At 39.4% G+C, this 15,764-nt stretch overlaps 2 protein-coding genes across 2 annotated transcripts; both read right to left on the reverse strand.

The window, feature by feature from the left end:
- Positions 1-3,727: 3,727 nt before the first annotated feature.
- Positions 3,728-4,933, reverse strand: mipb (major intrinsic protein of lens fiber b; the record flags this gene model as incomplete). Its single annotated transcript, XM_079226756.1, has 4 exons — positions 3,728-3,913; positions 4,005-4,085; positions 4,169-4,333; positions 4,574-4,933. 4 exons carry the CDS (start codon positions 4,931-4,933, stop codon positions 3,728-3,730), a joined length of 792 nt encoding a protein of 263 aa, XP_079082882.1.
- A 3,111-nt stretch (positions 4,934-8,044) lies between these two features.
- Positions 8,045-13,771, reverse strand: LOC306744167 (aquaporin-4; the record flags this gene model as incomplete). The annotated part of the gene is made up of 5 exons (XM_079226753.1): positions 8,045-8,257; positions 9,816-9,896; positions 10,816-10,980; positions 11,096-11,257; positions 13,559-13,771. The coding sequence occupies 5 exons, from the start codon at positions 13,769-13,771 to the stop codon at positions 8,045-8,047; spliced, it is 834 nt and encodes a 277-aa protein (XP_079082879.1).
- Between the last annotated feature and the right edge of the window lie 1,993 nt (positions 13,772-15,764).

The following is a 15,764-nucleotide window of genomic DNA, read 5'->3' on the forward strand; positions in this document are numbered from 1 at the left end:
ATACTTTACTATGACATACTTTACTATGACATATTATAAATACTATACTATGATGTACTATACTATGATGTACTATACTATAAATACTATACTATGATGTACTGTACTATGACATACTATACTATGATGTACTATACTATAAATACTATACTATGATGTACTGTACTATGACATGCTATACTATGACATACTATAAATACTATACTATGACATAATATACTATGATGTACTATAGTATGACATACTATAAATACTATACTATGACATACTTTACTATGACATATATAAATACTATACTATGACATACTTTACTATGACATATATAAATACTATACTATGACATACTTTACTATGACATATATAAATACTATACTATGACATACTTTACTATGACATATATAAATACTATAATATAACATACTGTACTATGACATATATAAATACTTTACTATGGCATACTTTACTATGACATACTATTAATACTATACTATAACATACTTTACTATGACATACTATAAATACCATACTATGACATACTTTACTATGACATACAATAAATACTATACTATGACATACTTTACTATGACATATATAAATACCATACTATGACATACTTTACTATGACATATATAAATACCATACTATGACATACTTTACTATGACATATATAAATACTTTACTATGGCATACTTTACTATGACATACTATTAATACTATAATATAACATACTGTACTATGACATATATAAATACTATACTATAACATACTTTACTATGACATACTATAAATACTATACTATGACATACTTTACTATGACATAATATACTATGATGTACTATACTATGACATACTATAAATACAATACTATAACATACTTTACTATGACATACTATACTATGATGTACTATACTATGACATACTATAAATACAATACTATAACATACTTTACTATGACATATATAAATACTATACTATGATGTACTATACTATGACATACTATAAATACAATACTATAACATACTTTACTATGACATAATATACTATGATGTACTATGCTATGACATACTATAAATACAATACTATAACATACTTTACTATGACATATATAAATACTATACTATGACATACTTTACTATGACATATATAAATACTATACTATGACATACTTTACTATGACATATATAAATACTATAATATAACATACTGTACTATGACATATATAAATACTATACTATGACATACTTTACTATGACATATATAAATACTATAATATAACATACTGTACTATGACATATATAAATACTATACTATGACATACTTTACTATGACATACTATTAATACTATACTATAACATACTTTACTATGACATACTATAAATACTATACTATGACATACTTTACTATGACATACTATTAATACTATACTATAACATACTTTACTATGACATACTATAAATACTTTACTATGACATACTTTACTATGACATACTATTAATACTATACTATAACATACTTTACTATGACATACTATTAATACTATACTATGACATACTTTACTATGACATACTATAAATACTATACTATGACATACTTTACTATGACATGCTATAGTATGATATACTATAAATACTATACTATGACATCCTACACTATGACATACTTTACTGTGATATACTATACTATGACATACTTTACAATGATATACTGTACTATGACATTTTAAGGCATTTGACCACACTAGGCTACATCTGTCTCTTTCCCACCTGCCATTAAACTTATATGATAAGGTCACATTTCATCTTCATGTTATTACCAACAAATCCCATCTGGCTCTCAGTTTATTTTAGATGTAAATCTTTAAAAACAGTTGGGACAGTTCACCCACAGCAACAGTATGGACCATTGATGTGTTTTTCTTCTAGTGTTTATTCAACAATATAAACTCTGTGGCACGGACAATACATGATAGCGGAAGCAAATTTCATGGGATTTGTTGGCCATAAGATTTTTTTTTAATATTATCAGACTTTTCTTTAACTGTCTTTCTCTTTTTGCAGGGCTCTGGAGGTGGAGCCATGTGTATCAGCTATGATGCACATGAACAGAAGACGGTGGAAGATAAATGAGTGTGTTTCTTATCAAACACGAGCAAGAGTTTACTGTTGGGTGAACCCTGTCTTACTCATAGACAACCCTTCCCTTCTCTCACTATACACCTACAACTTCTCTAACTTCTCACAACTTTGATTTTCTTAAAGCACATTGAACTATTTAGAAATTAGTTTATGTTGCCTCAACTAATTCAAATATTTAATGTGAAGATCTGATATGTGCTCTTTTCGCCCTCTACTGGCCAGAATTATGTATTGTAGCTCACATTTTCCTCAAAGCCCAGCAACCTCACAATGTGCTAAATTTAAAGGAACAAAAATGACTCAAACCGTATATCAAGTCTTTCATGTTTATTATCATTGAAATGTTTATTGAAACGCCTTGTGCTCCCAGTAAGGATCAAATAATAAAAGGAGACTCAATGTAAAGCTTGCACAGCCGATCTGCAGTGAACAGAAAGTCTGGGATACAACATTTCCTTTGGATTGCGCTGGTTCAGAACAGAAAAAAAGCAGATGGTTTATGTAAAAATGAATATCATAGCAAATACCATAGTGAGGGGAGGAGAAATGATCATGTCTTAAAAATTGATGACAAAATATGCACAGGTATTGGTACGAACCAGGAGCGGGGTAATGAAAATAAAACAAAATAAAAAGTAGTGTATCTGCAATCTTGATCTCTCTCACACACACGCACACGCACACATAAACACGTATACACACTAACTTGTAAACACACTCATACTCACAAGCAGGCGCACACACACACACACGCTCACTCCCACGCACACACTTGCATGCACACACACACGCACACATGCTTCAGAGGTATCCACACACACACAAACACAAACCCACAGATAAAATGTAGTGATGGAAAATAGTGAAACCTTGGTAAAATGTAATGGTATCATACATCCACGTCTTGTGTCTGAAGTGCAGAAAACAAAAATGAACTTAAAAAGAAGAAAAAAACTAAAATGGAGATAAAGTCAGATGAATATTGAAAAAGCATGCCCATCTTCACTGGTCTTACCCAACTTGAAACGACCACAAACCCAGAGTGTTGCCCTCTCTACCCAAACCCCAAGCCCCACCCCCTTTTACTCCACCCTCACCTGTCCCATGCCCTCTTACCCTTCTCATATCATACCCACATCCCCGCCTCACCCTCATCCTGCCCTCGGCCCCCCACCCTCTCTGCTCAATTTCAGGGTGCTCCTCTGAAGGCCTGTCTGAGAGAAGGAAGCGGGAGTGACGGGGACGAGGACGAGGCGGCTGCTTGGTTCAGGCGCTGGTCACCATATATCAAAAAACACAATGTCCAGTTCAGAATACAGAGTGAGGACTTGGGGGGGAGCAGAGGAGTCTTGTTGTGTGTTGAGGTTGAAGGTTGTGAAACCTGTCTGTTTGTGTGTCGTTTTTTTTTTTGTTACAGCGGCATTGGAAAACAAATCGTATCACGTGTTAGTCTAGATGTGAGTATTTGGGTTAGTATTTTTTTTTTTTGCGACGTTGTGTGAAGGCATGTGGAGGTGGGGTCGGCGTAGCTCGGGGGCCCTTTTGTCCCTCATCCCTCGAGGCCCCGGTCGGAGAAGGTGGCAGGGGCCGGTTTATAGGGCTTGCGTCTTGAGCTCGATGGGCTCCCCGCGGGTGTCCTGCTGGGTCTCGCTCTCGGGGGGCCGGCTGCCCTTCAGCGTCGCCAGGCGCTCGGACAGACCCCTCATGCGTGGGAAGAGCATGAAATCGTACAGAAGAGCGCCCATTGCACCTCCTATCATCGGCCCAACCCAGTACACCTGCAAGCAGAAAAACATCGGTCAACACAGCGTTCGGTAGTTTATGGTTCCTGCTCAGATTGGTATCTTCAGTTGGATTGCAGGTTCTTACCCAGTGGTTGATGAAGTTCCTGAAGAGCAACGCGGGGGCAAAGGACCTGGCGGGGTTCATCCCAGCGCCGGTGTAGTACATCTAAAACACAAGGCGCTTGTCACTGCATTGTGTTTCACAGAATGTAATTGTTCCTCGATATCTATGTTTCTCTTGTGTCTCACCCCCATGAGATGTCCAATGGTGACAGAGAAGCCGATGGACAGGGCGGCGGATCCCATGCGTCCGTTTCTCCTCTCGTCCGTCACGGCGAAGATGCACACCACCAGCTGCATGGTGAGGAAAACCTCCACAGTGGTGGCCATTCCCAGACTGATGCCCGGCTGCAGCTGGAGACACACAGGTGGATGGAAAAATGTGTTTGTATAAGTCAAAGAAATGTCACAGCTGCACAAACATATACTGCTGAATTCCAGTTTGATTTATAATACATACAGCATTATTAGATTTAGACTTTACTGAACTGAACCTGAATTCATAACACATTCCTAAACTTGTATCCCAGGGTTGAACGTCCCATGAGAACATTGCTGAACTTGTTTTCTCAAACATCTGCGTTGGGTCCTTACCGTGTTCATCGCCATGTTGCCCCTCATGTTGCCGGGCGTGACCCCGTACAGCACGGCGGCCCCGGCAACGGCGCCCAGGCACTGGGCGACCATGTAGAAAATGGCGCGGAAAAGAGACAGCTGTGAGCCAACAAGGTAGGCAAAGGTGACGGCGGGGTTAATGTGGCCGCCGCTGATGTGGCCGATGGACTGAATGAGAGTGGCGGCCGCCAGCCCGAAGCACAGGGCCACATGAAGGACATGGTGAGGCCCGGTGGTCCAGCGCAGGGCGGCGCCCATGCCGAAGAACACGAAGAACATGGTCCCGAAGAACTCGGCGAAGACGGCCCGCCAAAAATTCATGGACCGGAACTCCCACATGGTGACTGTTCACGTGAGGCTCTCCACCAGATGAAGAAGACTCGTTTAAAGAAAAAAAATCAGGGTCTCTTTACCTTTTCAGCCCCCCAAAAAAATAACAAAACAAAATCTTCCTTTTGCAGTCAGCTAACTCGGCTGACTAAAAAAAAAAAAAAAAAAAAAAACACTCAGTTCAAAAGACGAAACAGGATTTCAGAACGTCAAAACAGACGAATCCACCCAATGGGTCGTGAACCGGGTCGGTTAAGTCAACTCAGCTGCGCTCGCTTGCCACCTCTGTCCACCTGTCGCAAAGACATAGGTGTGAGATAATGTGGGAGTGTGGTCGGATATCTCAGCTGTCAAGAGGAGGTGGGCATCAATGCTAAAGGGATGTTTCTAAAGTAGAGACGGGGATAGACAGAGTGTCCGGTGGACCTTTTAGCCTCTCTGACGGAGGGGAGAGGGCCAGACAGGGGCTTTATAATACCCCCCCGGGGGCCCCAGGTGACGCCATAATCCCCTCTGCAGGGCCAAGGGCGGGGGGCGGCGTTGCTGGTCATCCTAAATCAAACAAACTTAACCCCTCTGTCGCCCCCTGCAACGAGGCCAAAAGAGAGGCAGGGTGTCCGAGAGAGAGAGAGAAACAGATAAAGCGAGAATGAGTGGAAATCCACGAGAGACGTTTAACGGGACGGAGAGAGTTTTTGGGGCTAAAGAGTCGACAGGAAGTGCCGCATTTTATATGCAGGAAGAACCGAGAGGAACATCCGCGATGGAGAGCAGCTGGAGCCGAGCGGGGAAAGTTTTCTTTGGGGCGCATGTCATCAGTTGACATTTCATAACTGTCATAATCAGGGGGACTCAAATGCTGATGGACAAGGACAGAAAACACACACACACACACACACACACACATAGACATATACACGCCATGCAGATAATACAGTTGGGGCCCCAGACGGAAGTGCCCAAAGCTAACAGCGCTGAACTGACCCATACACTGAAAAGCCTGACCCTGTGAAACCATTGTCTGTGGGCTACGTATAGACAGAGACGAGAAAAAATACATATTAAACTAAAGCACAGAAGTTACAGCCAACCAAGCGTTTTCTTGATTCTGCAACGCGGCGGTGTGTGTGACAACATTTATCGCTTCTGTTTATTGTTCTGGAGGAAAATCCCACCAACAAGCAGGGCCTTTTTAAGAGGAGTTAAAATGGCAGCAGTCGGTGCAGAGGCCCGTGATCATGAACACCGAGACCTGAACTTGACTTTGCCTCAGAGCTCAGAGTCGTCAGCGGCGCTGCTGCACAGCCGACGGCAGTGCGGCGGTAGACATGAGGGGGTAAAGCCAAACGAAAAGTGTGCAGAAACACCGATGAACCAACAGGGATTCACAGCAGATTCTGTCTTGTGTGGTGACAAAGGCTTCTAGGAGGCGCTCGGCAGAGGTTTGCATTATGTGTGTGAGTGTGTGTGTGTTGCAGGACGACGTTCGACACAAGCCGTGGGGGGGTGGGGAGGGGGGGTGGGGGGGGGGGGCACAGTGGGGTTACTGAGCAGCACCCGGGGCATCGCGCTGACCAGTTGAGAGCCATCACTGTGTGGGAGGGAGGAGGAGGAGGGAGGAGGGGGATGAATGTAGAATGCTGCGTTGGCCGTTTTTGACTCCCTTTTATACATGTTAGAAAGAACACACACAATGCAAAATGCTGGCGGCACTGTGGCAGTTATAGCTATTGTGCACATTGTGTGTGTGTCTGTGTAAATGGTTTATATATGTGTGTGTGTGTGTGTGTGTTCAAAGTACACTGCTGTAATGATTGCTAACATGGTTTATTTTAGACCTGCAGTCAAATCCAGATAATACAGTGTACGTTATACTCAAATATAATAAATGTACTTTTTATTATATTATTTTCAAGATACAGTTCATACAAATACAACATAAGTCACTTATAACAAGCAATTAAGGAGACGAATATCTCAAAACCCAAATAAAAAACAATCTTTTTGCATGGTTAAATACTACTTGAAGTTATTAAAAGATAGTTTTTGGGGGAATTTTGGTGAACCGACCCTTTTAATTACATTCAAAACATATTTTCAGACAAGACAAAATACGTCAATGATACCAAAAACACACACGATAGTAATTGTAAAGGTTTTGTGAAAACAAAAAGTCTCTCACACACCCAAACATGCATTAACACACACACACACACACGCAACTCATATTCATTTCATATTACAAAGCTTATTTCCACTGAACATGTTCTTTCTTTAGAGCCATTAACGGAGGTAAAAAGGTCCATTTAATTGTGAATAATATAGCCTGAGAGAAGAGACGGATGCAAACAGGCACAGACATGAGAGACATGTTTGAGAGCATCATTCAACCCACAATGCAGTGCAAGGACCTCTTTAGCATTTCAAAGCATTCACAGACGCAGGATGAATCTGAAAATGGGAAACATAAGGGGGGTTTTCAGAAGGGTTTCAATGAACCTCCATTATATATTTTAATGATGTGCAAATTTGAAAGTAACAAATGAATCTCACAATGTTGGCTCAACCTTTAGTTACACTTATGGCAGCCAACCGGGACCTCGGATGTAACATTAATCTACTTTTATAATGCAGCCTTCTCTGTGCAACAAAAAGCAACAAGGAAAATATTAATCCAGAATGTGCGGATAATGTTTCAGTGGAGGAACATTGAACGGACAACTCACTGAAATGTGCCGGGTAAACACATATTATAGCAAATAACCTTCATTTTGTTAATGGATTTATTGACACCAGAGCAACATGTGAGTTTATTGCGGCCTGTTGAAAAGAAAATACACATAGGCTGACAACTGTAGACACATGAAAAAAATGTAAAAGTGAGACTGTATAACTTTAAAAGAAGGTATGACGAACACCAAGTTGAAATCATAAGCATAGCACATAACATTACTGAACTTGATACGCATTAAGATCACGACTGTTGTCTTAGTTTGGTAGAAAGTATCCTATGGTGGCTAATGTAAGGTAATGTGGCAAATATTACCAAGAAAAGGGTCCAATTGATTGTGAATGGGAGGCCTAAGAGAATGCATGTGAGTTTTGCTGTTGCATGAGTCCTCAGTTGTTTTCCTGTTTGTTGGGCTGCTTGGCTCTGGGGTTCTGCGTGACGGTGGACAGAGACGATCCCGTCATGCTGGCCGCCTCCACAATCTCGATGTCCTTACAGGTCAGACATGCGACGAGCTTCTGGCGAGAGGCGCTGCGTGCAAAGAGGAACTCGTGGGACACTCCGCCCAGTATCGCCCCCACCACGGGTCCGATCCAATAAACCTGGAGGTTGGAAAAAACGTTGAGACAGAAGAATGCTTTTACATTTTCTGGATGGTCCAAGACGAGTGAACATCTTTATCTAGTATTAAATAGCCAATATTAATACTTTACAGTGTTGGAAGTAATGAAAAAGTAATAATTTAGTGTGGTATAAAAATGTAGTGAAAATAAATTGTATAATATAGTCACTAAGAATGGCAGAGTGTAGGATGAAAAAACAGGAAATAAACGTTGCAGTATTGGATTAAGATATAGCATAGTATAGTAATAATGACATTTAATTTTATAGTATGCCATTGAAAGTAATACAAAAGTAATTTTAGTATGCCATCCAAATGTTTAAACAAGGCATAGTATAGTATGAAATACTGGCATAGTATAGTTTGCTATAAAAGAGACAAAAAGTCATACTATACTTTGCAATAAAAATGGTGGGGAAAAAAATTATAATATTGTATGTCAAAAAGAATGTAATAAATAATGATATAATATAGAATGCCTTAAAAAGGTAATCATATAATATGTCAGTTATAAAATATCATGGCATAAAATGTCATAAAAAAAATAGCCAGTATGTCATAAAACTGTTTTTAGGATATATTGTCACAAAAACATATTTAAAAATCCTACTATGCAATGAAAATATTGGAAATAAATCTTCAAAACATTATAGTATGTCTTAAAGATGTCATAAAATTGTCAATTTCAGTTATCTGTCATGTCATGAAGGTCATATGGTATAGTATTTAAAAAATGTAATAAAAAAGTAATAGTATAGTACGGCATACAAATTGTCATAAAATGTTATAGAGATGTACACCATAAGAAAAGCATAGCAATATTTTTTCCAGAAAAAGTAACAATTAAAAAGTCATGTATAGGATGCCAAAAAATGATGTAGGTTAGTATGACATAAGAGTCATGAAAAAGTCACAGTAAAGAGTTTGTCACAAAATGTCAGAAGAAAATGTGTTTAAAGGTGATAAGAAATGTCATATTAATGCATTTTATAACAAACATTCACAGAATAGTATGCCAAAAAATGTCATAAAAAGTCAGTTTAGTATGCCACAAAATATAAATATTATACCATGCCATAAAAGAGTTATTAAAAATAGTATATATTATGTGACAAAATTGTATAGCATGGCATAAAACAACATAATTTCATAAAAAATGGTATATTATAGTATGCTATAATCATATTCGTATGTCATACAAATATAAAAGATAATATAGTATAATATGACACAAAAGGCCTCATAAAGAGTTGTTGTAGAATTTCATGACAAAAAAAAAAGTAATTGCAAAGTATGCCATTTAAAATAGTTTTTTCTTTACGTAAAAAATAATGGCATAGTACAGTGTGCAATGAAGATAGTGTTGTTTTGTGTCGTCAAACCGTCATAACCCCTGAATTACTTTCAGAACAAAACAATGGCATATTGAAGTATAAAGAAGCCATAAAATGTTGAAAATAAACAAAAGAACGCCATAAAAAAGTCCCAGTAATATTGCAATGGCTTTGGACAAGTCTTTTCGTGGAGACTGGTCTCACCCAGTGGTTTTCCCAGAATCCAGTGATGATGGCTGGACCCAGAGAGCGTGCAGGGTTCATGCTCGCACTGGAGAATCGCGCCTGACCGAAAGAACAACACAAACACAAATTAAAAACAATTTCCCCGAAGATAAATGTTTCTTGTCGTTGCTTTTTGTTTTTCTGCGTTAATCTAAAATGTATGCAGAGTCTCTTTCTCTCCATTGTTGGGCTTCCTCAGTGTTACCGGGTTACATCACCGCACAGATGTTATGAATGAATGAATACTTTATTAATCCCCAAGGGGAAATTTGTCGGAGTAGCAGTAACTTAGCTGGGATGAAAGATATGTACAACACAGAGAGTATTAATTTAGGAAGTTAAATTAAACTTAAACAATAAAGCAGTGCAACAATGAAAAGTATGTATGTGTTGTGTTATGGTAAATATACTATAATGTCTCTCATGGTGACGTTTGCATTGTCCCTGAAAGGCTTTAGTTTCGTCTGCTTTTGAAGAACCAGGTTAGTTTGCTGTCATCTCTCCATGACACACTGTGTCATACATGTTCTGTCTCATTCTTCAGCTAAAGTTTTGATATTCAGATCTGATTGCCGTTATTTTTATGTGCAGCACTGTGCAATTTTATTATGCGTTTAACTAATTCACTTATTTTTTCACCTTTTCGTAGGACACCAGTGAAAACAAAACAAACGCTGACACACTTATGGGTCCAATTAATCTGAGCTGCATGTCTTTGAATTGTGAGATAAAAACATGGAAGGTTAAAGTAAACGTTTGACTGACATTTTATGAAAATAAACATCTTTCTGAGAGACAATTCAACGTAAAAAAATGTGTTGCTTTTGTCTTTTTGTTCCATACAAATGGTCCAGATGACTTAAAATGTTCATCTGTTTGTATTAACAATGTGATAACGTGTTTTTTAGTTTAAAAAACATTTGAAATGATCAGTTGAGTAAATGCACAACTACTAATTCAGCATGGAAGCTCCTCTGACCCCTATTAGCACTCCAGCAGTGTGTGCTAAGCCAATGGCCAGGATTCCTGGTTCTGGGCTTTCCCTCCGTCGCTGGTCCTCCACTGAGAACACCGTGAAGACCATCTGGAAGGTGCACAACACCTCGATGCCCAGAGCCTGGGCGGCGTTCACCTCCATGGGAACCTGAGGGAGGAGCAACGAGGAGAGAGGAAGAGGAGCAGGAAACGAAGATGTAAAGTCTTTCAAGCTTCAACTTGAAAAGTTAAAAACTTGAGCGTCTGAAACTCCGAGGACTGACCTTGTTGACAAAGTGTTCTGCAGTGGATTTGACCGGCAGGGCCAGGTAAAGGGCCCCGGCTGCTAGAAAGGCCCCCAAACACTGTGCAGCGAGGTAACCGACGGCCCTGAGGGCCTCCAGCCGCCGCGTGGCCAACAGAGCCAGAGTCAAAGCCGGGTTCACCTGCACACACACACGCACACACACACACACACACACACACACACACACACACACAGATGTTTACTATTGTATTTTATGATTGTTTATACTTCTATTTAACTACAAAGGGAAATATTGTACTTTTTACTAAATTTCATTTATCTGACAGCTGTAGTTCAATTTAAGATTTTACATTTAAGAAGATGATGAGATTATAAAACAGTGTATTGTCACCGATTAAAACTATGCAACCTTTTTGTCACCACTTAAGTGTCTGGCCCGAGTTGTTCCACCAAACAGTGACTTCCCCTCCAGATGGTTTCATCACTTGACTGTTTGAGACTTAAAGAAGTAAAAGTATCCATTATATGCTTATTTTTAAAAGGCAAAGATGAGAGAAAAGACCAAGAATATAATGCAGATTATCCTGCAGAACTTTGTTAAAACGTAAACTTTGTTAAGATTTATCTTGTGACCTTTCCAAGGGTCCCGGTCCCCATGTTGGGAACCATTGCACTAAACTACCTGACTGTATATAAAGCAGTTAAAGCGAACAGTCAAATAATGCAATATTAACAATCTAATAATGTTATATTTGATAATATATCTCTCACAGGGGCAATAATGATATTAGGCCTCACATTAAAACCTTTATGCCCATTATCGGACAAGAAAAGAGAAGAATAAGTCAAGTGACGTTACCTAAAGGATCTCCGGAACCACAACGTTGATTAACTTAATTTAAAAATACAGTAAAGTCTTGTGGGAAGAGTTCTATCGGCTCAGAAAAAAATGTAACTTACCGTTAAGTTTATGTAATTACATAAACCCTGTAACCTCGCCGTCACTTTCGCGCAGCGGCCTTAACGTTTCACTACATCAGTGGTTCTTAAACTCTTTGGGGCGCGGAGGTATTACAGGTGTTTTTTTTAATCTTAAAAATATATATATATATATATAATCCTTTATTAATCCCACATTGGGGAAATTATTATTTTTTTTTTTAACCATGCTTAGTAATTAATGTGTAGAGGAAAGCAGCTCACTGCAGCCACTAATACTGATACAACGTGATGCTCACACTGCACTCATTTTTGTTTTGCACAGGTTGAACTTTATTGTTATTATCTTGAAAATATATTTAGTGCAAAACGGGTCATTTGCAGCCACAATAGGTAACATTTTTGCCAAATATTCATAATTTTTTGCACAGATAGAACTTTATTTGCATTGTTCTAACAAAATGATTGCACATGTTATTAGTTATTGTCTGATGGAGCAATCTGGTTTACGTGAAAGGGATTTCAATTTTCTTCATTGTATTATTTGAAAAAGCACGGATGGAAGCCACAAAAAGTTGGACCATTTTGTTACAATTTTGTTGGAGCCCGAACATTTTTCTTCCTCCAAAGTGGGGCGTGACAGAAAATGTTTGAGAACCACTGCACTAGATCGTTTATAAATACACTTTACAAAGTCGGATTTCAATAAAAGACACGTCTTCGTAACCCTAGGAGTCTAATAAAGCATGAAGAAGCCTTGTGTGTAGTATATTAGTATCTGAAAAATCCCAGTGCAGTCGGACAGTTTTTTCCCCCTACTCCCTTCGACTTTTTCAACTGCGCCGGCTTCCGTGGTCGGGGGATGTTTCTTTGAGCGCATCACACGTCCTAAGTGGAAGTTTATGCACAGTTGGATACCCAGCATGCCACAACCCGGCCATGTTTTGGCATAAAGGTTATAACTTTTTCATTTTTGAACCGAACGACAGTTTTTTGACTGAAACTCATTCGTAACACCCCAATGCTTTGTTTTATTTTGGTTTGTGTTGCACCGATTATTTAGGTCCTAACCTTTCCAAAAAGGTGTCTTATTAGAATGTGGGACGTTATTAAGACCCGGCACCATACAGTTTGAAAAACTCGGTGACCGCTCGAGGAGGCAGTTTTGGGAAATCTTGCTCATATCATGCTGGATGTTCATAGTTATGATAAAGTTGTTTTTTTTTTTTTATATAATTTTTTTTCACAAATAAATTCTGAAAAAAATGATATAAAATAACACAAGTAGTAGAACTCATTTGGGGTTCATACGACTACTTGAACAGACCTCACTAAGGCCTCTAGAAGGGCTTCTCTCCACCTGGAATTGGGGCCCAGAAGGTTAAGTAAATAATACTTCTGAAGGCTCTAGTTAGTGGTAATGGTACTTATACTAAAGTAAAGTATAAGAGTGCAATTGCTATGTCGCCGCCAGCAAAGAAAAATCAATCAGGGACAGAAATATACAATTTAATTGAATTTGTGACTATAAGACATTCACCTGTGCGCCGCTTATTTCTCCGAAACAGTGTGCGATGGCAACTATCGACACACCGACCGCCACGGCCGGGTACAGGGGCCCCGGGGGGGCCTCTCCGGGGCCCGGCACAGAGGCACCCAGTATGGCGCTCACTAAGACCAGGGTGCCGAGCAGCTCCGCGAGAATGGCGCGCCAGAACTGCCGACTACGTAGCTCCACGAAGAAAGGGGACATAAACCTGTCATAAACCTGTATTTCAACACTGTTACATATTCTATTTCTTTCAATCATTTTATTTTAAGTTCATACAAGTTACACATTACCTCAAACTAGACAACAACAAAACTAAATAAGACACAACAGCATAACAACCAACTATACGAACAATCAGACAAGGACAGAAAACACAAACATAAATCATCATCCTCCATATTGAACCTACTATAACAATTATATGTTAATGCATGTTGTGCACATCGGCCCTCGGGGGTCCTTTGGAACCCAAAGTTGCAACCTCTAATTCTCACCACCATTTTATTTTCAGTTTAAACAGGCCACTTGTCGAATGACACATTTTCTTAATAACCATATGCATTAATTGTCCTAAAATGATAACACTTCATAACTATCTGCTGGATAACAAAAAGGTTCTGCAGTTTTGCACAAACACAAGTCACAAATACAAGCCGTTTGTTAAATTAGCAACTTCTTTGATTCTACAAGTTTATGACTTTATTTATTTGATGTGGATATTACAGTGACATTAGATTGTACAACCTAAATCACATGCACAAAAAAACAGATGCACACAGGAGGCTTTTCTTTCTTTCTTTCTTTATATAATAAAATGTGATAAGTGAAGTGGGACTTAAAGACAAAGCAAATAACACAAAGCAAATATAAGATGCTTACCTCCCGCCACGTCATTTTGACCTCAGTGTGTTTTTTCTCTCAGTATATCCGTCTGTCCGTCCGTGTTCAGCTCTCAGGGTCTGAGGGCTTCAGGGTCTCTGCGACATCACTCATTAACTTGTAGAGTCTGAGAGATGCTTTGATGGGAGCGCCCCCCTCCTCTCCTCCTCTCTCTCTCTCTCTCTTCACCCTCTCCTCTTCTCTCCCCCCACACCTCAGGCCCCTGAGTCTTCCTGCGCACAAGCACTTGTCAGTGCGAGCCCTTAAAACAATGTCTCTCCAAGGTTGCACGTGTAACCCTCCCGGTGCTCCTGCAACACGTTCTACCGACCTTGAGCAATTGAACGCATCTTCAGGAAACCACGAGGAGCCTTTCACTCGTCTTCCAGCTGAAGTGATTGTGGCCTCTTCAGACATAAAATGATGTAACCATCATGGAAAAGGGCTGAAATCACAATTACAGGCATTGCCGCGAAAGTGGGTCATTTTAATGTTCCATTCATCAGGTTCATATGTCGCCTGTCAGTTTGTGTTTATACACAACACCACATAAAAAATGCAAAGCTCCAAATTCCAGCAAGCTTCCAAGAATGTATTTACAATTTACAATAATGTAACATAATCCAACCAAGTGTTTCACAGTATATTACAGTATTAAGTATATTTCCCCCCAGTGCTGCCTCTACATACCACAAAGTAGGACTATGACTATGAAGATGGCCTTAAAGTCTAGTGATATTCTTTGTTTTTCGCTTCTCTTCTCATCAACAAATGCCATGAAAAGACCAAAACCAACAATAAATCGATCCGACCAATAAGTAGCCTCCCATCTGTGTCTCCAAAGCTTGATCTGTCAATCACACACCTGCTGCTGTTAATCCTGCCGAGTAACAAATGTGTACAGAACCACAGCTGAAAATATATTATTATCACATGTTTGCCAAGTTTTATGACGAATTACCTGCAAAAATAATAACATGCAAATCAGCTTTGGCTGCACTTCCTAAACTAAGATGGCAGACATCATACTTGCTGGACGTCAGCATGTTAGCATTAGCTACGTGCAGCCTCACAGAGCTGCAGACTGTTGTTAAAGATCTACTTCCTTCCTTCTTACATCTTTTCATGTGATGCCTCAACAGTGAGGATAGAAACCGCCTCATCCTTTAAAGATATGACGCAGGCGAGCTACACAAGCAGGCGGCGACGCTCCCGTGACCTAAAGGTGTCGGTGTGACTTGGCCTGTTGTCTCGTTGGACTCTGTCTGCGTTGGAGCACCTGGCACCCTTTTTGCTCAGCCGGATTTTCATATCA

This window comes from Taurulus bubalis (assembly GCF_910589615.1).
Source record: "Taurulus bubalis genome assembly, chromosome: 11".
In the NCBI taxonomy this organism is placed as follows: Eukaryota; Metazoa; Chordata; class Actinopteri; order Perciformes; family Cottidae; genus Taurulus; species Taurulus bubalis.